Source organism: Sander vitreus, chromosome 4, assembly GCF_031162955.1.
Source record: "Sander vitreus isolate 19-12246 chromosome 4, sanVit1, whole genome shotgun sequence".
NCBI classification, from domain to species: domain Eukaryota; kingdom Metazoa; phylum Chordata; class Actinopteri; order Perciformes; family Percidae; genus Sander; species Sander vitreus.
Genome location: NC_135858.1, coordinates 18553781 through 18577989, shown reverse-complemented (window position 1 = coordinate 18577989; position 24209 = coordinate 18553781). Strand labels below are relative to the sequence as shown.

Here is a 24209-nt window from a genome sequence, read left to right as displayed (position 1 = left end):
CAAGATTTAAATGTAAACCAACATGTCACATGAACGCTAGCTTGACATTAAAATGCTGAGTTGAAGTGAATGTGAACATGTAAAGAAACTTCCAGTATTTTTCAATATAGGTCTTGTTATCATATTGAACTTTGCTAACTTGCCATCTCCATTGTAGAAATTCTGAACTAGCTATTTAGTATTCCAACTTTCCAGCAAACCAAACTAGCTGCCTATTCATCTGCACACACTGGTTTGTTTACACATGAGGTTCTTTGTTGATTCAGTGTGTTATTATTGTCAGAATGGACATAATTATGAAATAAGACCCAGAATGAAAAAACAAACACATATTATTCTGCTTGCAATCACAATCTTTGGTATTGTACATCTGACTGGTTGCATGGCAAAGTTAGAAATTTAAAATAATGCAGGCTTTATACTGTAGGTACATAATTGTAAAATGTGTTGGTGCATTAGGTCCCTGTTTTTTTCTTTTTTTAAATGAATGCCTTCATTTTTTTATACATGAAAACCTAATGGTGCAGCTGTAATAATCATGTAATAAGCTACTTAAATATATTGTTAGATAGTTACAAACAAAACTCTTTTCTCGTGTTTTGCCCGTCTCCTCATGTCAACCTGCGCTGTCTGCGCCGTGGTAACGCTGGTGTGAGAGCTAGATTGGTTACCACATGGCTTTTATCCAAGTAGAGGCGCTTGAGAGCATACCGCTTGGAGAGTGTAAGCGCAGTCGCAGGTTATCCATCGCCTGGTGCAAGATCTACCGTCACTCTGCCACGTCTGGATCTTCCTTTATATAGACGGGAGACTCCACAAAACCACTGTACTCAACGCGGATCCAGATTGTACTTTTCTCCCCTCTTTTGCCCCCTCTCTCCCTTTTTTCACCGGGCTAAACCACCCTGTGGTTTGTAAAGGCAATTGTTAGTGCGCATCATCGCGGGAGCCAAAAGGAGGTTTGCCACTGTTCCATAGTAGACTGGTGAGTAAAGAGGCTCACTGTTTTATGTCTTTGATTGCTATTTGCATGCTCATTTCTGTTTTCTTTTTGTTGACGTGAACTTCTTGTAAGGCTGCTTACATACAGTACAATAGATGCTGATGATGGGGTTGATTGATTTTAATGTAGGCTGTAACTGTATTTCAACAAGTTATTAAATTATTTTTATGCTACATGCTGTATAACAATACAGGCATTACAGTGATGTCCATCAGAAGAGTGCGGCAGTGTTCACATAAGTTAGTTGTTTAACTTGCAGGTTATTGAAAGCTTGTTTGTTTGTTTTGTCAGCCTCCTCATTCGGGTACGACAATCTTAATGCACAATGTCTGCTTCTCTATTACTATTCATGATGTTGTTATCCTTTAATGAGGTATCACACTTAATTCTGCACTGCTCCTTCTTTATTTATATTCAAGGCTGATTAAAGGGCCATGCAGTTACATAATAAGTGAAAATTAATTGGACTGCTTTCCGTTGATTTGAACCTTCACATTATATTCAATGGGTGTGGTTTTGCATTAGTGGGACAGTCCCATTCAGATGTCCCAGGAAAAGATACAACTTTCCAGAAAAAGTCAGTTAATCCATTTAAAGTTTAGGTTATGAGGTCACCTTTTAAAATTCTTCTGTCCATGTGTTTTTTCTCTCTCTCTCAGCGGGCTGCTGAAGCGTCATGACAGCTGAGAAGAGCGGGCCCGTTATAAACGGTAAACCAGAGGATGGCAGAGACCCTGAAGGGTCCAGCTCCAGCCTAGACCACAGGGAATACAATGAGAGGGGCCACTGGAACAACAAGATCGAGTTTTTCCTGTCTGTGGCTGGAGAGATCATCGGGCTGGGCAACGTCTGGAGGTTTCCTTACCTCTGCTACAAAAATGGAGGAGGTAAAGAAGTTTCCCTTATCTGTGCTAGAAGTACAAACATAAACCAGCTGCTTACCAAAGAATCAAGATGGAGAGGTTTTTGTTTAAAAAAAATGGTGGACATAAAACAAGCTCCCTAGCAGGAAGGAGGAGGTAAGACAGGTAAGAATGGAAAAGGCAAGTTTAGAAAAGAAAAGAAACAAAAAGGAGGGCAAATGTTACCTCTGATACATAAGAAGAATAGTATGAGAAGATGCCTAGGCCAAAATTGAATACTTGACTTGCACACATATACCGGTACTAAGCACTTGCACATACATGCATTCTCTCATGCATATATATACATATGCATGCACGTACATACATACAGTACATACATAAACAGCATGCATGCATAATGTGAGATGTGTATGAGGATATATTAAAGTGAGTATGTATGTACTGTATGTGCGTGCTTAGTATTTATGTATGTGTGCATAAGTATGTATGTGTGTATGTGCGTTGGGGTAGGGGGTCGGGGTGGATAGCTGGTCAAACAAACATATCTTTCACTCACACTTTTTTACGTTGACTACTTAATAAAGAATTCATAACTAAGTTTATGTAAAACCAAACTTAACCCAAACAAATCCAAAATAAATGGGAGCAGGTTTCAGGGTGTAATTCACAGAAAGAACAATTTACATCTCACTCTTTAACTCTTGAAATGTTTCACTGATTAGAATCTATGGATCACCTTAAATGACACTTTCTTTACATTATTTGTTGGAAGGAACTTTTGTGGTTAGGACCAGCATTTCTTTCAGTCAATATTACTAACAAAATTACTCCAATCTATTCTGATTTTCACTATCTGCCCTCCATCTGAATCACGCATCATCGGAATCACATGACTGCAAACAACTTAGCAACTCCTGGTCGGACACACGGTCACAGTTTTAAACATTGTGATTTAAAACAAAACTACTTGGTCAGGTTTAGTAAAAAATCATGGTTTGGGTTAAAATGCGTATGTTTGTTGCGTAAATAAAGGTATGAATGTAAGTGAAGTAGTCAACGTAAAAAAGTCACAAAAGTTGACTTCCATGCACAGGACACAAACACCGGTCTCCTGGGTGAAAGTCATGTTTGTTTGACGCATCCATCCACCCCAACCTCCGACCCCATACACATATATACATACTAATGCACACATACATACATACATACATACATACTTACTAACCACGCACATACCGTATATACTGTACTCACGCTCATATACCCTCATACTCATACACATTCTCACGTTATGCATGCATGCATGTGTATGCACGTATATATGTATATGCATGCATACTGTATATGCATTAGAGTATGCATGTATGTGAAAGCGTTTAGTACCGGTATATATGTATGTGCAAGTCAAGCGTACCAAAGAAGGACAGCAATTTTGTGAATAAGCTTTCACTTTGTAAAAATTAGCCTGAGAAGTATTACACTATTATTTCCTTTATTATTTAATCCGTTAAGCACAATCATGTCAGTAAAAGAGGTGGGTTCCCTCATTAGACAGCACAGTATGGACCCTATTCATAATCTGAAAAGGTAATGTTGCTGAATAAGTGTGGTGCTTTTATCTGAATTTTGTGAATGGATCCTTTCGTATTTTGAATTATTATACTGTCAGACGTCTTATTCTAGTATTGCTTAAGTGGTATTAATGCTCTGTGTGTATTTTCTATTGTGTGCACAAAGGTGCGTTCTTCGTTCCATATGTCATCTTTTTTGTATGCTGCGGTATCCCTGTGTTTTTCCTGGAGACTGCCCTGGGTCAGTTCACCAGTGAGGGAGGCATCACCTGCTGGAGGAAAGTCTGCCCGCTATTCGAGGGTGAGAAAACACGCACTTGATATCTTTTATCAGGCGGTGCTCAGGATTTTAATAATTAAAAAGAAAATTGGAAACATGTGCAGAGACAAAGAAAAGAAATCTTTGCCTTTTCAGGTATTGGTTATGCAACACAGGTGATTGAAGCTCATCTAAACGTATACTACGTAGTGATTCTTGCCTGGGCCATCTTCTACCTCTTCAACTGCTTCACCACCGAGCTGCCATGGGCTGGCTGTGGGCACTACTGGAATACAGGTATAGGAGGGAACAGTGGAAAAGTGAGGGAATTATTCTTACGAGCATAAATTATCATGTCCATCTTTTTTGTTTCAAGAGTAAAGAAAATAAGATTTAATGTGCAACAACATCTATATCTGCAGTATACGCTCTTAAAAATAATAACACATCATTGATTATCCACAGAGAACTGTGTGGACTACTATGGAGAAAATTCTACCAACATTACAAACCCCAACGGAACCTCTCCAGTCATTGAGTTTTGGGAGTGAGTACACTTTTTATTCCTTTTTTTATTTTCTGTCATGTCCATTAGTTTTTATATGATATTTTGTTTAATTTCGTTTGTTTGTGCAAAGTCCCATTTGAGAGCATACTATGATAATCTCTGTGGGTATAAAGTATTAATGGTATCACAGTTTGCGTATAACACCACAAGGAGATGCTTTGTCAGTTCAAGTCCTCCTTTAGTGTCATTATCTACTATGTTGAAAATATGAGCTTCTGACAACTCCAGAATGTTTCACTGACCCCCTGCTAACCTTTCCCGCAATAATTAGTTAGCCCTTTTCATATTCGTGTGTCAACAGACCCTGGTAGGCCTGCTGTCTCCCAGCTAGAGCCATGTGTGTGGCAGCGGATCAGGCCTGGTCAGTGTGTAATGCTGACCACACTTCCTGTCTCGCTGCCAGTGGCTATGTTTACACTACTGGGTCAAATCTCTCTCTCTCCTTTAAAAACAACAAATATATATTGCAGTAAAATTGTAAAATTTAAAATGTGATCAATATTGTTGTGTCTAAATCGAAAAATTAAGTGACTTATGTAACAGTAATAAAAACATCAGATTTGAGCCAAAGAGCATAAACCTAACCGCAGAGAAAGACATGCCCAAAAGAAATTGCCAAAAAGCCAATCACCATGTTGTTGCCAAAAATAGCAACCAACCAGGCTTTGTTTAATCTATTCCAAGACAGACTGTCATGTTTTATACTGTATATACAGCATAAACAAACATCAGGACAATAAGTTAAACAAGCTGTATTTTGTCAACAGTATGGATAAAAATAATGTTGCATGGTTTTATCATTCCATCTTTACACTGTAAAATACAAAGCTTAAATCACTGAAGGAGAGTTTAATGAAAAGAAAAAATAAACACATATGTTGTACATATCTGCAACAATATTACCAGTGCATTACTAAAGTAGTGATATGTCTGGACAGAGTACTTTTATTGAACCAGAAAAAAAGACTGAACACAAGATATTAATGCAGACGTCTTCATCTTCTAAAAGTCTCTTAACAAGAGGATGCAATAATTTGTTATTTTTTACATTTCAAAATCATATCATACTCACATTAACAGTATGCACACACTTTGCACCCATATAAAACTGATTTACATACGTTTGAAAACACACCCAATATATTTACACACATTAGCCTTCACATCTTGCCCTCTCGGCTGACCAGGGGGGCTGTGTTGGACCTAGCCTGTGGCTGGCCACCAAGAACATGTCACGATGATCAATGGCTGGTCAGGAGCTCCAAGGGTGAACTCGGTGGCAAAGATTTGGCAGCACCATGTAGTTCTGTGGCTCCGGGTCTCACTTCTCATTGTCCATCAGTGCTGTTCCCTGGCTTTGCTTCAACAAACCGGAAACACTGTTGATTCACCACCGCCGACAAGCTATGATGTCATAATTGCTGTTAATGTGCCCTGTATCTTGCACCTACACTGTTAAACCTGTAGGCATATCACAGGGAAGAATGTTTTAGTTGTAGGCCTGTACAGTAGTGCCTATACTATTACTATAACACAGTAAGTCTTCTATTGGATTCTATTGGCTTGATAGCTCTCTACTGCTCAGCACTGCCACTACTGCTATAACTAGCTTATTCTAAAATCAAAATGTACTTAATTGTCCCCATTGGGAAATTTGTTTTTGACTCCACAGTGCAGTTTCACAATACATTAGTAACCAATAAATGCCACAGAGTTACAACCCAGGCAATAAGAACACAGAACATCATACACAAACCTCTCTTTACGCGCTACCCAGCTGATATGGCTACCATCCGCCGACTGAGATCTACAAACTCAGCATCGAAGGACAGGCAGGGTGGCTTATCTAATGTGGGGATTTAGTTGATCAAGTTGGTCTGCAAGTTCCCATCTGTGGGCCACATTGCTGACAGCTGCTCGACACAGGGTATAAGGAAGTGAGGTGTAGTAAAAAAAAAAATGCATAAAGCTGTTTGACCATGTTGCTTGTGCTCACTCATTGAACACCCAAGGGTGTTGAAGGAGAACCACAATGGTCAGTGAGTGTACTGCTAAACTAAGTACAGATTTGGCTCAAGGTGTTGTGGTTGACTTAGTAGTGGTCCAACCCTGGACATTACTTTGGCACAAACATTTTGACCACCAGGGACATTTCAGGAGCTGAAGAATCTGCATGACCTATTTAAGTAGTTCATGGCCATAACAGTGGCGCAAACCAAAGTAAACCAGACTTCTTTGTGCCTGGTGATGTTAACCACCACAGTGCAGTTGCCCCAACAGCACGTCCTTGATGCTCAATAGCATTAAAGTGTTGGAGGATATGAAGCAAGGTATCATCTCCAATAAGATTATATGACCTCTTGCTGTCAGAGCACAATGCTGTCAAGTGCCTTTATCATGAAGGTTCATCCCCATCCTATCAAGGACACATAATTTAAGGTGTATTCCTTAAGCCAATCAGACATGATCATTCAGGACATTGACCACATTGCAGAGGCGACTCAGCCAAGAAGATTGTTGTCATTGTTGGAAAAGAACTTCTCTCCCCAATTACAGTCATCAGATGACAGGTGGGCAGTGACTTCTAAATCTTAGGTAGGGGCGGTGGTTAGGTTTTCACGTTGTTTAAGACTGCATTGTTACACACAAAAGTAGCTCCACAAATGCTGTTGCAAATTTACAGTTGTATTACCTTGTAGTTGCATCCTGAACTGCCAGGTTAGCAGCAGGATGAGGATCAGCTGTCATGGACGGAAGAAGGAAGTTGCAGTGTGAATCACAGAGGGTCGATAAGGTCATCTTGTAGTGCTGGTTAGTCCCCTCAATGTCATGTTGCTCTTTGAGGAGGTGACAGAAAGTGGATGTATTGTTTGGTCAGGATGGCCATAAATTACTGATATGTATGATAGGATACACTCATTCTGAGTATATATGGAGAACCAATAAAAGACAATAAAGGCCTTTAGTGATCAAAGACAAAGGTGTACTAGAGTATAGGATTGTTTCCCTATTCCATCACAAAACATTGATGGGTTTTGAGACTCAAGAAAAAACATTTCATTGTATGTTATATTTGTAAGTTAGTATAGTATGCCAACTAGGGTGACAGTGTTTTGAAGTTGAGGAGTACTTTGTGGGGTTGGACAATGCATTAACGGAACTATAAACTATGGTTAACCAGCAAAAATGACATTGCTATTTATATTGAGCAACATAAAGGAAATATTTATTTTTCATCATTCTCCCTCTGTGTTGTAAGTCATACATACTTACTAAGACTCAGAGAGTCTGCAGAGGCTCAACATGTAATTTTCAACACCACTTCCCGTTTTTCAGCAAGTTTTTACAAAGGATTCTTCATATGTCACAAAAGAATATGTACTAAATCAAGTTGTAAATCATCTGTTTTCTTTGTGCCAAATCAGACGTAGAGTACTGAAGATATCAGATGGTATTGAGCACATAGGGGGAATGCGCTGGGAGCTAGCCATGTGTCTGGCCCTTGCCTGGTTCATCTGCTACTTCTGCATCTGGAAGGGACCCAAGTCAACTGGCAAGGTGAGACAGAGTAGTGCATGTCTACTATTGTAGTGTATAGTGTGTGTGTGTGTGCGTGTGTGTGTGTGTGTGTGTGTGTGTGTGTGTGTGTGTGTGTGTGTGTGTGTGTGTGTGTGTGTGTGCGTGCATGTGTGTGTGTGTGTGCGTGTTCTGGTTAGTCTGTAGGGTTGAAAGTATAGCATAATGCGTTATACATTAGAACATTGGAGGTGTAATGTAGTTATCACACCATCTAACTCATGCTGGAGAAATTTGTGTATGAATATGTGTGTGCATGCTACTTTGCTGTGACTGCCGGTTTTTGTTCACTACCGGTTTTTATTCAGTGGAATTGCAACTTCTGTGTCTGTCATGTGATGCCATGGGGCCCAAAAAGACTTTTTCCCGTACACTTATATGGTAAAAGAGACGTCTGTAAATCAGTGGATACATTTTCCAAGCATCACAACACCCGCAAAATGACTCTTTTCACTATCAGAATTTGATCCATTCGATCCGATAACATGTGGAAAGTCTAGAAGAGCTACACAATGCAATCATTTAATCCCCATTCAAGTTAGCGGAATGCTAAATTGGAACTAGTCGGCACAGTCGGCGGAGGTCTCTAGTGCACCTGCTCTATGGGCCCCATAGTGCGGAAACATGGCCAATTATCCGGGTTATTTTATACAAGGAAGTTAAACTTTTTTGGCTTCATGCGCCACTGAGCAACTCTCAAATAGGAATGAACAGGGCTCTGTCTCGAACGCTGTCTCCAGGTTTTTTATACATCCATGCTTTCCTCCCATCACCCTTTCCATTTTAATTTCCTTCATGAGTCTCTTCTAGCTGCCTCGAGGAGGATAGCGAGGACTATGTACCTTTGGGGGGGGGGGCAATGCCTATATCTCCCTGAAGTGTCTTTTGTCTGGCTGTGAAGTGAGAGGGGAGAAGGCTTCTTCATGGCTGAGCTTTAGCAGCCGGTCCAAGATTGATTCCTGTATTCATTGGAGGAAAGGAGAGCGTTCATGAGGAGCATGCAGAGTATATCCTCAGCCTCCGCTTCTCTCTCTCTCTCTCTCTCTCTCTCTCTCTCTCTCTCTCTCTCTCTCTCTCTTTCTCCTGCAATGAGAAATAAACCACAGCTTGCCCGTTGCAAGGAGAGGTGCTTTCTTCTCCACAGACCCTACAGCCTATTCAGTTCCGACTCTGCTGAGCTGTTTGCTTTTGTTGCCTGTGTTTGTCAGCCCTTCTCGCATTTAAGCCCCCCAGTTAGATTTACAGTGAGGCTGGGGCAAGTTTGACCAGCACATTTGTGGTGGCTTAAATGTTTACCCCTGGTGAGCTGGATGGAGCATGTGGAGCATCAAAAGTTCATGGAGAGATTGAATTTTGTCCCTTCCATCTGCAAAGAGATTGAGAAAAAGAAGGCGAGAAGGTTTAGGATGTGTGATCGTTTTATTTGACAAATTATAGGAGGGATTTACTGGGCAGAAGACAACTTTTCCCACACTTTCCACTGTAGGCCACGCTAGGATAAACAGAGTTTATAGACAGTCTTATTATGTCTCGTGGATTCTTACTAACTTTGGAACCTAATCACTACCTTGGTTTAGAATTAATTTCATTTTAAACTTTTGATTCAGGTTTTTACTGTAAGGTGAAGAATGTTCAGGATCTTCAGTAAAGCAGAGTGTCGACAATTTCTGAATGGTTGAGGGTAAAATCCACCTTTAACAAGCATTTCAAATCAATCACACTTGTCCCTCATTGTAACAGTGAACTGAACTTCTCTGGAGTTGGATTAAGAAGTTCACTGTATCAATTGCTTCAAATCAATGCAACAAAATATTTGTGTCGGAAATCAAGTTTCTATTCATGAAGCTGCTGCTTGCAGTTGTAGAGTAATGTGACCAGGGGTGTACGAGCAATTGGAGCGTGTGTTTGTGAGTGTGTTTAGGCCCGTATGTGTGAATGACGCACTTTATCTTTGTCTGTAGTATGTGCACACCCATTTCAATGTTGTGAATGAAGTTGTCGCTGTGTGTGTGTGTGTGTGTGTGTGTGTGTGTGTGTACCCATGCACTACTGTGCGTGCTTCAAAGAAAAGCACATTTTCCCACACTGCCAGCATCACTCCTCTGGCTTCTCCAGTTTAAGAGACGGGGCCAGAGGAGCCTTCTTTTCTTTTCAGTCTCCTGGTCTGGCTCTGTTCTATCCTGTTCTGCTCTCAATTGGACTTTGACTGGATGCCAGCATGCCAGGGGATGTATGTTTCCCACCTCTGCCTTCCAAGAGGCCAGGGTTTTTGTTTAATGGGTTTCTAAGAGTCTTGAGATGTCGAGCACAATTCTGCAAAACCTGAATAGTTCAATAAAAATGGAGTGTTGGTTTGATGGTAAGCTACTGCACTAAAGGTAGCCTGTGTAAAGTTGAATCTAGTGCTGTGTATGATATGTATATATATGTATATGTTTATACTTGCAGGTTGTGTATGTGACAGCTACATTTCCTTATGCCATGCTGTTGGTCCTGCTGATCAGAGGAGTGACGCTGCCAGGAGCATACGAAGGCATCAAGTTCTACCTCTACCCGGACATGTCACGTCTCTCTGACCCTCAGGTAGGCTTGGACCCACTTTATCTCTCTCTACTGGTAAACATTCAAAAATAATCTGCCTCCTTCAAAAAATTTAAAAGTGCTACTGAGATGTTGCCACCTATAAGGAAGAAAAGTAATAGGATTTGTTTTAACAGTTGTGCTACCTGGATGCAATTAGTGTTACAGCGGCAGTTGTATAGGGAAGCTGCTATTATCTTTATTTGTGTGTTTTTAGATCCGACCTCATCCCATTTTGAAAGTAACCAAAAGAATAGTCATACAAATAACACAATGTGTCACTCATAGCAGTGTAAATGTTCCCCTCTTCTCAGTGTTTGGCAGAAAATATGCTCATGTTTAAAAAAAAAAAATGTTTTTAAATTGTTTTGTTTTAAATGTAAAACATTGTAATACCCACACACATTGCAGCTATAGAAAACAAAAACAAAACTAGAATTGTAACACTTATTGGCTGTTGGTGTGCGTCAAGGTTGCAGAAACTATTACTGCCCTTGCCTATAGATGGCGTATATCATGTCTACAAATACAGCTCTTGAGGCCAAACTCCTGGCTACAAAATGGTAGTCCACAAACCAATGGGTGACATCACTGCTGCTACGTCTATTATTTTTACAGTCTATGCTCAGCTGCTATTTCTTTTCTTGCTGCTGGTGGCATAGGTCCCAAGTCCAGTGATACTGACAGGGTTTTTGTGGGATGCTTAACATCAAGAACACTGTAGTACCCTAACTTTATATAATAAATACTGTACATCATACACACATCTTTAAACTTGAACTAGAAAATCCACTCCCTTGTTTATATGGCTATTGTGCCCTCGATTTATAATTCTGGCCTTTCCTAACGGCACCTTAAGGCAGCATAATGTTAATTAGGTCTAACTGCACTGTGTTAAAACAGCGACTGTTTTTGTCAGCTTATCTATGAAAGGCAGAAAGTACGAAAGTAAAGCAGGAAGGATTAAAGAGACAAGACTCATGAGAATGAATTTATACCCCTGCCTCACACCCACCTGTCTGGAGCTGAGTAGCTGCCAGGGGGACAGGTGGTGTTGTTGTTGCTGTAATAAATGGGGGATCCGTGGTTTTTTTGGTTTTTTTTACACCTATCACTATTTATGTACTATATTATACCAAAAACACTTTCATTTACAGAATACACAAAACAACTGTTTGTTCGGCTATTTCAGGCAGAAATAAGCTGTTTGCTAAATGGTTGCTCTCTTTTGGCAAAATAGTAAAAAAAAATGGTTTATATTTATATGTCCCACTCTGGTGGCAGTAATACTACTGTGGCTTAACATGGAGCCAAGATTAGCATAGCAGAGCTGACACCTCCTGCAGGTGATGACATGATCAGGGGTCAAGTAAATAGTGAGCTTTCAGAACCTTCAGGAAAGTTCAGGAATTTAGGCTAATAGAGGTGGAACATTAACTCATACAGACAAACATTGACACATACAGAGCAGACTCCTTGACCTCATCTTGAAAAGGCTGACAGCGTGGATCGCTAGGAAACAGAAATGAGGCTAGAAATGAGAACCTGCTTTTGTCTGAAATCAAGACTAATGGGCACCAACTTAGCACACTACTTCATTGCGATACTAGTGCCTGTTTTCTTAACATGTCTCCTTTGTGTAATCTTTTCATGCTTACAAAATGGGTACCTCTCTCTCAACTCTCACATTTGACAACATATCACATTTGATCACTTCCTCCTGTTCAGACTCCAATCCTGTCTGAACACTTGTTTAACACTTTTAATGGCAACAGATGGTCCATGGGGTGAGATGCCATGTGATGTGATAACAAGGAAACATTTTTGCCTCAGAAATAACTGGAAATTGAGTCAGTATGTAACTGTTCAGACAGACAAGCCAGTCTGTTTCACACAACTTGTCGGGTAAAGCAGCTCTTGTGGTGAGAAAAGGTGTTAAGAACATAAAGCATCATGCCATGATCTGAGGTTGGATGATATAATGCAGTAAATGAAGACTAAACCATTAACTCTTGATACACTGCTTGCTATCAGTTATTTTTCACATGTATATGCATTTCATTGCAAAAGGACAGCCTATAACATGATGCTTTGATTAAAAAAAAAGTCCAGTTGTTGTTCAGTGAGATGGCTGTTGCATCTGTGAATGTAGACCTTATATAGATCAACAAAAAGACAAACAGAGGCACAGAGAGAGTGAAGGAGGGCGATAAAGAAGCGCTGCTGTTTGGCAGAGAAAGACATTACTTCTGACACCAATGTTAAATTAGCTTTCTCAGGGACAATCAGGGGTCTGTTCTGTTCACCAGGCTGTGTGCAGTGTGTGTGGCTGTGTGTCAACCACTCTTTTTACAGCCCTGAAGTTCATCATGCCTCCTCTATTCTCTTCTTCCCTATACCTTTCTCTCCTCTTCTCACCTGCCACTCTGCACTGTGCATCACCCCTCCTCTCTACACTTCTCACACTCTCCTATCCTTCCTTGTTATCTTTTCATGCACTGTAACTGAAATGTGTCTTTTCCTGAACCTCTCACTAGTTAAACATATCTTCTAACTTTCATTTCCCTCCTTATTTCCAGCATCCAAATACGTTCTTCCCTTGATATACAAAAACAGCAAGGCCCAGGATGTTGTTGTGTGTGTGGTACTCTTCTTTGTCAAAAGAGACGGACAACACGGACATCAGCAAGACAGTAATATGTGATTAGCATACTCAATACATTTGATAAAAGCTCACATGCTGAGATACAAGTAGTCCCTCTAGGGTTTGTTGTTGAGATCAAAACGTAAACCTGAAGAAACACGTGTTGTTTTGCTGCCATGGTGTGAAATTTGGAACTTGGATGTTCAGCTATCCAGAACCTCATTTTAATTGATTTTATTTAAATAATTAATGCCGTCATGTCTGCAAAAGGTCAACTTGCAGTACTTTTTTTTACATGTGATACTTTATCCTGTATATAATCCTGTAATGGCTAGAAAACTAATCTGTTTTGCTTTTTGTTACTTCACTTGGATGTTTGACCTTCACTGTGCAGAATAGTGTGCAGAGTTTGACACTTCATCTCCTGAATGGGGAAAGTTTCTCTGTCATTGGCTTAAATCTGAGTTTAAGATACGTACGAGCATGATGGACCTTTTCAATGAAGTAGGAGAACAAAACATTTGACTGTTTAGCAGAAGCTAAGAACATCCCTTACTGACTCATTGTTGTAGGCTAGCAGCATCTGTACAATATGATATACAACATGATGCTTATTCAGTACCGATAAAATTACATTCATTGTATGGGTCCAAGGTAAAATCTAACTGTTCCATTTCAGCCAAATATCTTGCTGCATCTCACATATCTCCCGCCTATGGATCTCATTTATACAACAAATGGGACGTGAGGAGCACCAAGAGTGGTACATTTACATTACAAGAATGCTATCTTACAGCCAATGTCATCCAGCTTTCACACAGTAGAAAAGTTTCCTAGAGCCACAGTCTCAACATAACCAAACACAAGCCGGCCAAATTAGGCACAACATCAACAAGTGATTCTTTCTGCGCCTGAGCCTTTAAGGTTTCCCTGCGCTGTGCGGCCATCAGCCGAGGACGAACTAAAGGGAACATTAATGAACATTAGGAGAGAAAAGCCTGTTCTTCCACAGGAACAGTCCTGTGTTTGTGAGGTCACAGAAGTTACCGTGGTTACTCCCAGGAGGAGTGAAGACCGTGTGTTTGTTAATTGTTTCTCGGTGGGGAAATGAGATTAGTGGCTGAATGGTGATGTGAAAGAGTTTTCAAAGAGCCATGCTGCATTAAGTTTGAATTCGCTAGCACACTATGCTATCCTGTGTGTCCGAGGGCTCTGTGCTCAACTACAAACTAGTTTCATAATGCACAGTTTACTGCTTCACTGAAGAATCTTACATGTGTAAATCACCATGTAGCCCATGAATCAAAATACTGACTCATGTCCACATTATACCTAAATATATACAAGTAATTGGCTGGGATAAAGAAGTTGATGAAGGTCTTGTATTATACTTCACATTTACTTATCGCCAAACCTTTACTAGCAATTTTATACTGAATTGTTTTGCATTGAAACAGGAACCTATATGTTTCCCTCTAACCCAGTGTATACCGGGATAAGCTGTGACCCTAAAGAGGATTAAATTACTAGAAAAAGTTTAAAAAGAATGATCTTCAATGATTCTTGCTACATACGAATTTGCTCACAGACATTTCAGCGTAGCAGCTCATTACGGACAACAATAACAATTCTTCATATACCAAAATGACAAAAAGGGTGTTTGTCAGTGTCAAAGTCACAATACTTTCACATTTATGTGAGGTACAACATTATCCTTCCAACTTTGCCACTGAGAGAGGACATCCATTATTCACATAATCCCAAAAATGTGCTCGTTAGGAAAACATGAAGAACCAATAATGTTGCTTTACTAACGAGAATAGTGTCTTACAGAGACATGGGGGGCTAAAAGAGCAGCTTCACTCTGATATCAGACAGAATTGTCAACTCGTTACTTGCAGTCAACTCGGTGATGTGGGCAAATTCAAAGGTATTTACCCAAATTACAACAAGATTAAGAGTCTGCAGCCAGGCTGTACTTAGGTGCAGGGGTGCTTTGAGCTAAATGCTAATGTCAGCATGCTAACATGCTAAAGTAACGTAGGTATGATGTTTAATATGTTCACCTCACCTTATTTTTGTGTGTTAGCATGCTAAGATTTGCTTTTTAGCACTAAACACAAAGTAGCTACACACCAGTTATAACATTTTAAATGTAATGTTTTCAATGCTTTAGCCTCAACAAACACATTTCTGTTAACCCCACACTAACTTTACCATTCTGCTGCCAATAATGATTTGAGTAAGAAAGGTATAAACAATATTGACCGTTTAAGTAAACCCTAAATTAAACTGTAGCTGTTCTCCGTTAATCCCCACCCAACAGTAGAGAGGAATGGAATTGGTGTAACGAAATATGAATATTTAGACACTGGAAGACTTTTATGTTGATCCATGATTCATGCTGCTCCACTGTGTGCCCCCTCAGAGGGGAAAGAAAATGGTTGAGCTGAGCCATAATTTCATCACAAAGTCACTGAGATGATGAAAATCAGGTAGATGAGAGGTAACAAAAGAAATGTGGGGTTTCATTAGAGCCGATAAAGAATCACCTCTTGACATATGATAATCTCTTATAAATGGGAAAGCCTATTCTACTTAGTGTAATTCTAATATTTAATTAATTTAAAAGATCTCACAAAGAATCTTCAGTGCCAAAAGGCTGAGAAGCATCAATGAAATGGAAATTAAACTGTAAGCTGGATCAAGAGGATGACAAATTATCAGATGCCTTAAAAATTCTCAAACTTTGATTTGTGCGTAAATATCTCTCCGAAGAATTCATCAGACCGGTACAGTTAGAGACTTTTAGCCAAGGAGGATTATAGCTGTTCTGGCTGCTAAAAAAACTGTTTACACTTAAGTAAACACTAGTTGTCTTTTACTTTAATTCATCATTGATCTGTATATGTTTTGTATGTTTATGCCCACTTTTCCTTCAGGTGTGGGTGGATGCTGGAACCCAAATCTTCTTCTCTTATGCCATCTGCTTGGGGTGTCTCACTGCTCTAGGAAGTTACAATTCCTACAACAATAACTGCTACAGGTAAGCAAAGAATGTGATACTAATAGATGGATAAATGAATGGATGATAATGACAGCCATCAATAGCAATCACTTCATACTTACCAACATAAAGACTATAAGAATACAGGTAAAACTCCAGTGGTTAAAGGTGATTGATAAGAATGGATGGATTGTCACATACTATATAATTTCAGTTTCTGTCCATCACACATGTCTGTGCATGAGACTGTATCAGGCAGAATGTCTGCCTTGCCTCTTGTGTAAGGTCTGGTGACAGCTCTAACAGTAAGTGTGAACTCCTTCTCTTTTTTTCTGTCTTGCTCCTCAGGGACTGCCTCATGCTGTGTTGTCTGAACAGTGGCACCAGCTTTGTAGCAGGTTTTGCTATCTTCTCTGTGCTGGGCTTCATGGCCTATGAACAAAATGTTCCCATCGAGGCTGTGGCAGAATCTGGTGAGAGAATAATGATCATGTTGATTACTACAGTACTACAGTACTACAGTTGTTTATTGATTATTCCTAATCAATAAACAACTTCCAGGACTGTAATGTAGTTGGACAATACATCTAAAGAAGATACTGTAGACTAGAGAAAGCCTGTCTGAGTCTTTGTGCCCCATCCATCATATGTTGCTAAAATGGATCAACATAACCAGTTATATAACTCCACACTCTTCACCTAGGCTCTTAGACCACCGCATTATGATTTATTCAAGTCAGTATGAATGATTTAGTGAATGTGACAGAGCGAGAGATTTGAAATGTTTGTCTCAGGGCATGGTGAGGACAGAGTGTAATGTTTTGAATGTGTTTCAAAGGGTCTGTCATCAAATGTAGGTGTTAAATAACGCAATGAATGCCTATATCCACTAAATGCATGCCACCTCTTATTTTGAATCAATCAGTCTTTCATTTCATCTCACCTCATCCATGTCCCCCAAGATCAGATGTTGTGCCAGTTTGTGCACTTACAGTATGTTTTACATCTATTTGCCTTTAGTTCATATGCAACACCTTTTAAGACATTTGAGACATTTCAACACTCTAAACCACCACTTTGCCTAATGGATTTACTGGATTGGATTTGATTAGTGGATTGGTTTTCTTAACTTCTGCATTGTTTTTGTTGATAAATTGAATAATCCTGTTCATACCACTGTCATTTGCCAGTGATTAAAAGAGTAAAACAAATCATAATACAAAGCAATAATATGGTTACATTAGGCCAAAATAATTAAGGAAACCCCGATTTACACAGGTGTGCCTAGGAAGCCTGTTCACGAAATTACCAAAAGTGCATTTGGCACACTCCCGACGCACTTGGCACGGTACACTTGATCTGGCTGCGCAACTGGTTAATAGAGTTACCATACCATAACACCTAAAAGTGGGTGGACAAAACTGTCGTTGTCCCCCCTATTCTTGCGCCACAACGCAATGGACAGATAAGGAGATTGTTGGTTACATCTACGCTGTTTTACCGTTTTTTTTTTTAATTGCTCACTTTGAATTTACAAAGTTGCCTTGCCTTGCCTTGCCTTAGTTACAGGCAGTTAAAGTACAGCAGAACACAATATGAAAGATTATCACTGCAGGCATAATACACGGCAAGCAGCGGCGTCTGTGGTGTGATGAGGTTGGTCCAACCTTACAAAGTGAATTGATGTGGTTCCTGGTTAATTTCATGTAAATTGTTGAGCATTAACTCAGAGAATACTTACGTTTTTTTTTCTCATAAATTTACGACTCTCGGAAATTCTGAGTTTTCTTTTTGATAAAACCCCCCTCCCTCTGTTATATTTATTTCCCCTACATATTTTCCATATTATGTCATCGTACAAAAGCATGTCAGAGATATATATTAAATATAGAATAATAGTAACCATAACAACAAGGCAGCGCACAAAGTACAATTTACACCAGTCTGCTAAAGCGTCTGCTTATGTGGGCTCCTAGAAAAACATTGTCAAACTACAGCCACTTTCAAATACTGTACATGGCTGTAAATCCTACAATCATTTCATTTAACAAAACATTGAGAGAAATGTGAGCGAAGCTTAAAAAGAGGAGAGAGAGTGAGAGATTTATGAACTCTGTGATCATTGCTATTAGGCCTTTGTCTCATCTTAAATTGTTTGAAAAATTCTTACCTCCTCTAATAGGATTCCTGTTTGTGATTTTTTTTTTCTGTGTGATGCAGGTCCTGGTCTTGCATTTATTGCATACCCCAAGGCTGTTACTATGATGCCTCTATCTCCACTTTGGGCCTGTCTCTTCTTTATGATGCTCATCTTCCTCGGCCTGGACAGTCAGGTGAGGACCACTAGTGTGAGAATACTGAGATTATAGAGAATATTTCACTTTGTAAAGAAATGTTGCTAAATATGTGTAAAGTTAAAATATAAAATAAATCATGGGAAGACTGATTGATGTTTTAGTTCAAATTACTCTGTTTAGACTATGATTGTATTGATTTTCTTTTGTTTTATTTTTGTGAACCTAAATGGCGATTTGAGTCATGTCTCGTTTGCTGAAACAAATGTTAGTATTGATGCCTGACTTTTTGTTTGTAATTATGTATGATATGATTTAAATGCTTAGCCACTGCGGAATAACTTTGTTGTTTTTAATATAACATAGTATTGTCTTGTAATCTAATTTATAACTAAAGAAGGCTGTTTCCGTCTTTTTTATTTCACAGTTTGTGTGTGTGGAGAGTTTAGTGACAGCTGTGGTAGACATGTACCCAGAGACCTTCAGGAGAGGCTACCGCAGAGAACTGCTGATTCTGGGCATGTCTATAGCCTCCTTCTTCATAGGACTCATCATGTGTACAGAGGTAAGACTCAGCTATAGTTACATCTTTAGAGTAGAAGGTAAATCATGTCAGGTTTTTAAATTGTGTATTTGGAAATGCATTATCTACTGAAAACAGCATTTAAAAAGAAAGGGTGACTTGTTTATTACTATTTTTTTTAAATAAACAGTTATTTACTGGGTAAATAGAAAAAAATATTTACAAACTCAGGAGGAAAAGAAAGCAAAAGAAAGCAGAATGTGAGAAAGTTCACAAACTACACAAAATGACAAAATAAAACTTTAAAGTATTGCAATAGCAAAGGCATTGCATTGCTACAATCCTACAGTACATGTATGTACATGTACAAGTATTTGAGCAATGAAACAAACAAGTCAAATATGTAGAAAGAAGTGAAAATTGTATCTTTTACTTACATGTTCTGTCGAGTATGTGATGGCTTTAGTTACTTGACAGATATAGATACTGTGTAGATAACATACTATATACCTAATAGTAAGTTAAATGCATTATCAAAGTATACTCAACCTTTTCTCTGGGGGGTGGTTTTCTATTACTTTCAGCTTTGGAGATTTACCTTCATACCTTATGTTTGTATTTACATGCAGACATGTGATCATCGCCATCATTATCAAGTCTAAGATGAAGCCCAGCCGGGTACATTCTAGTCTGGCTCACCGGCTGTACATTGCTGGGATAAAGCCTGACATGTCCCTCCCCTTCCCCTATCTCCATTATCTCACCGCATCTATTTTGTGCACTGTTGCTGTATCTGGGGCTGTGATTGGTTTAAAGTAATGCAAACAAGCCGGAGTGGTTTTTTTCCCTATCCCAGAATAGATAGCCAGTGAGCGGTGTAGCCAGACCATACTGACACAGTGGTGTTGAGATAGGTCTGGCAATGTGAGACTAGGTACATTCTAAATGAATGGTCAACAATCTATATGATAGAAAAGAACGTGGCCCTGTTAGGTCAAAATAATGTAATCATTTTATACAGAGTATAATGTGATCATGTTTCAATCCTAAAGGTCCGTGGTCAAGTTATTCATCTAGAGCTGTAAACATGTACATGTCACCAGCTCTGCTGTGCTTTTACAGTAAGACCTTTTATCTGTATGCGATAATAATGGAAGAGAATCTGTTTTCTCAGACTATCAAGAAGGTCTTTCATCCACTAAATGCTTTTTATGTGTCCATTTGCGCTGCTCTCTATCCATCCCCACTGTAAAAATGCTGTACTGTTCTCTAGTGGACCATAATGGCCATAAAACAGGGGGAAAGATGCAATATTAAAGGACAGCACTTTATCAGTTTTTCTCTGTTATAGACTACTGCATTGACCAATGACTTGACCTCTTTTTTTCCTATGCTTTTAGACGTCTTTCAGCACTACCTGCACTCGAGACACTTTATTCCTGTCGCCAAAGAGCTATCATAGATAAATGTCACAAGAGCCTAGAGTAAAGGATTAAATCACAGTTCAAGTTCAAGGTCATCTGGGAGTGTAGTTCATTACCTGGCTGAAGTATGGGAATAAAGTCACTGAGACTTTTTGGTAATATCCGTAGCTGTTTACGAGAAGTTTAGAGCTGTGATGTAACTTGTCGGCAGAGCCAGGCTAGCTCGTACCCAGTGTTTATTCTAAGTTAAGCTAACCAGTTGCTTGCTTCAGTTTCATAATGAACTGTCAGATATTAGAGGTATAGCGAAAAGCGTATTTCCCAAAAATGTCGAATATAATGAAAAAAAAATGTGATAGGTGAAATTGCTCTTCCACTGTATTTTCACTTTCAAATGCTAGAGCCATAATGAACAACCAAAGAACTGAGCGTGTACTGTAGATGGGATTGAAATAGCCCTCTAAAGAGATAACACTGATTACTGCATAGATGTTTTAACACCACATTTGGCGGGAACCTCTTGAGGCAATGAATCATGGTAAACTTCCTCATTTTAGTTAGAAGAAACATCATTTCCAAGTTGGCTTACTTTATGTGACTATGACATCGGCCCCTGACAACCACATCAAGAAGTCTGACGCTCACACAGTGGCTGTGAAAGGAAACTGACACCTGTCTCGTCTTACCAGGGAGGGATGTACGTCTTCCAGTTGTTTGACTCGTATGCTGCCAGCGGGATGTGTTTGCTGTTTGTGGCAATATTTGAGTCCATATGTATCGGCTGGGTGTACGGTAAGATAACAGTCTCAACTTGAAACGTAACTAAGAAATTTTGTTTTTTTATTCCTCTTCCTTGTCACCTCAGATAACAGTAGTCTGTATTTTGTCAACCAAACAACTGTCACACATTTCATCACAGAAAAAGAGACCATTGCCACAAACATTGTATGATGCTTTTATCCTCTTTGCTGCATTAATATTTCTTCTCTGCCCTCTGCTGGAGGATGGGCTCAAACACATGCATAATTTACTTAGTGTTATAGAAGGCATACATTTTTTTTTACTGAGATATTGAAAATGATATGGTATTTTAGTGGTGTGAAATATTGCCATTCTGCGTTTTTATTAAGCAAACATAGTGCCTTTTTTCTATTAATATGCCCTCAAAAGAATTGCCCTAAAGAATTTGCTTTAATTTCTGGGTTTAAATATCATCACATTTACATTTATTGTCTCATTGAAGACGATTTAAAAACAAACCCAAATAATATTAAGTAAAGAATATTTTACATGCAGCAATGCAGAACGTCTGTCTCACGTCAAAGAAAGTTTCAGACAACATTTTACCCACATATTGTAAGCAGCTCACATACTGTCAAAAGACATAAATCACATCATTATTTTGATGGTATGTGCAGAAACTCTTGAGTGACACTTATTTGCATTTCAGGTAGTGACAGATTCTACCTAAATATTGAGGACATGATTGGCTACAAACCGGTCTTCTTCATCAAATGGTGCTGGATGATCCTGACCCCGGGCATTTGTGCTGTGAGTCTGACTGCAGACAGCAGTAGCATGGACAACATATCATGTAGATAAGCTCAATAGCGATGACAGACAGACACATTCAAAGGAAACTCTTATTTTTAAGATGGATTCTGGCTTTCAAATGAATAGCAGTATTTATGTATGGAGAATTTGTTTTTGGTTCATTTTGCAAGATAATTCCTTACTTTGTGTGAACAACTAAGTTGCATATATATATATAAATAGAAGTGGAATTTATGTATTAAATATTTTGTGACGCAAGATAAAGCACTGGAAAAAAGCAGTGTGTCACATATGTATCTTTGATTATTCCTGGATTTTGGAGAAAGTAACAGTATACACAATTGGTTTGGGTTGTTTTCACATTAATTATATATGAAGGCAACTCACTACAGCACCATACTGATTCTGAATTCAAAGTATGTGACCTTTTATTCATCAGTAGAGGCATTTATTTCTCACAATGTAAGAAACATTTACAAATAGGATGTAATTGTTGTCTCCTGCAGGCAATTTTCCTGTTCTTCCTGATTAAATACAAACCGCTGAAGTACAACAATGTGTACACCTACCCTGACTGGGGCTATGGTATTGGCTGGTTCATGGCCATGTCCTCGATGGTCTGCATCCCTGTGGGGATGATCTGGATGATCTGGAAGACTCCTGGCACCTTCTCTGAGGTAATACATACATGGACAAATCTTACTTTGTCCATGAAAGATTTTCTTTTCATAAAGAAAAACAGTATTATTGCATGTAAACATTATCAATATTGTCATTGTCAAATACACACTAATACCTTTACATACCAGCAATTAGATAATAATAGAATTAATGTTGATAAGACCCTCACACAGCCGAATGGCGATAGTGACTGTTATTCAATGGATGCAACCTGATCACCTTGTAATGAAGGAAATGACTCAAAAGAATCCAGCTGTTGTATCTCTCCCATCTGACTTCCTCAGAGGGATTGTGACACAGTTGGATAATCTCCCATCGTTGCTCGAGAGAAGATCAAATAAACAAATTGCAGGTTTCTGACATGATATGATCAGTAGTGGCCTCTAGCTTTTGGCAAACCTGAGGCATGATGAAAATTAGAGGAATGATATCAGTGATGATGTGTTGGTCATGTCTTGAATGAAATCCACATGGCATACAAATGCTAGACCTGGGTAAGGAGAGATATCTCAAAAGATACTTTGATTTGTTTATATCTGCACATGTTTTTATATGCATTATATTGCTATCACAGTGCCTATTCTGTTACTTAGCAAATTAACTGACTATGGCATTTTTTAGATGCCTGGAAGACATATTTAAAAAAATATATGCTTTATACATTTTATACAGTATTTTATATCTCGATGCTCTTTTATTCACTTGGTCATCCCCGTACCTCTAGATGGAATAACAAAGAATGAAACTAAAACCTTTCAGGCTAATGTCTGTACAAATGGTTACATAATGTAACACTGTCACAAAAAGCAGATTTGTGTCTATATATGTCAAATGAATTGCTGGCAGAGACATTTCCATTTTTATTTTTGGATACATTTTGTTTTTGTTGATGCTTTTCTAGTTCCTTCAAGGAGTATGACTATATGCATAAGCTGTATCTTCCCAATGCTGCAATTAGAAATAGCGTTGTGGTGGGAGACTAAAAGATAACCTCTTTTGTCTTTCTCGATGCTCTTTGAAGAGAATAAAGAAGTTGACGACTCCCAGCCCGGACCTGATAATGAGAGGAAAGCTCGCTGCCCTCAGTCCTTACGCTGCCAACGATGCAAAACTAAAGGTTGATGGGAAAATATCCACCATCTCAGAGAAGGAGACGCATTTCTAACTGACAGACCAAGCAGCCTGCCGTCTTCATAAAACGTCCAACAAATGAAAACTACAGCAAACAACATCAGCATTATCCATCAGTACACAAAAAAGGGAAAAGAAACAAACGACTCACAGTGTTATTTTTGTTTTCCAAAAAAGAAAAGGAAAAAAAAAACTATCACATGATTCTTAGTCGGCTTCTTTTTTTGCACAAACTTTGATAACACATTTGTTGTTTTCAGTTAACATCCTGACTAAAGCAGCTGTTTCTTTTCTTTTCTAACCATTACTATTTTTAAAATCTGTTTGATGACATAGCATATATGATTAAACCTTGTCCTGCTAAATTGTCAGTATTGGTCACACTAGTGTCTGGGCCTGTAGAACAATACCAATGTACTGTGTTGTAAAATACTTACACTGTACATTTAAGAAGTTCTGTGCCTCTCTATTAGGTACTAGGTACCCAAATGTGACTATCTAAGATGTAGCAGCCTGGGAACCATTCTA

At 39.0% G+C, this 24209-nt stretch overlaps 1 protein-coding gene across 1 annotated transcript; it reads left to right on the top strand.

Annotated features, from left to right (window-relative positions):
- The first annotated feature begins 1679 nt into the window (after positions 1–1679).
- On the top strand, positions 1680–23715 carry slc6a11b (solute carrier family 6 member 11b). Its single transcript, XM_078248846.1, has 14 exons — positions 1680–1890; positions 3607–3741; positions 3856–3996; positions 4165–4246; positions 7693–7825; positions 10292–10426; positions 16010–16113; positions 16423–16547; positions 18295–18407; positions 18796–18933; positions 21005–21107; positions 21766–21866; positions 22376–22546; positions 23572–23715. The coding sequence occupies exons 1-14, from the start codon at positions 1680–1682 to the stop codon at positions 23713–23715; spliced, it is 1836 nt and encodes a 611-aa protein (XP_078104972.1).
- The last annotated feature ends 494 nt before the right edge of the window (positions 23716–24209 follow it).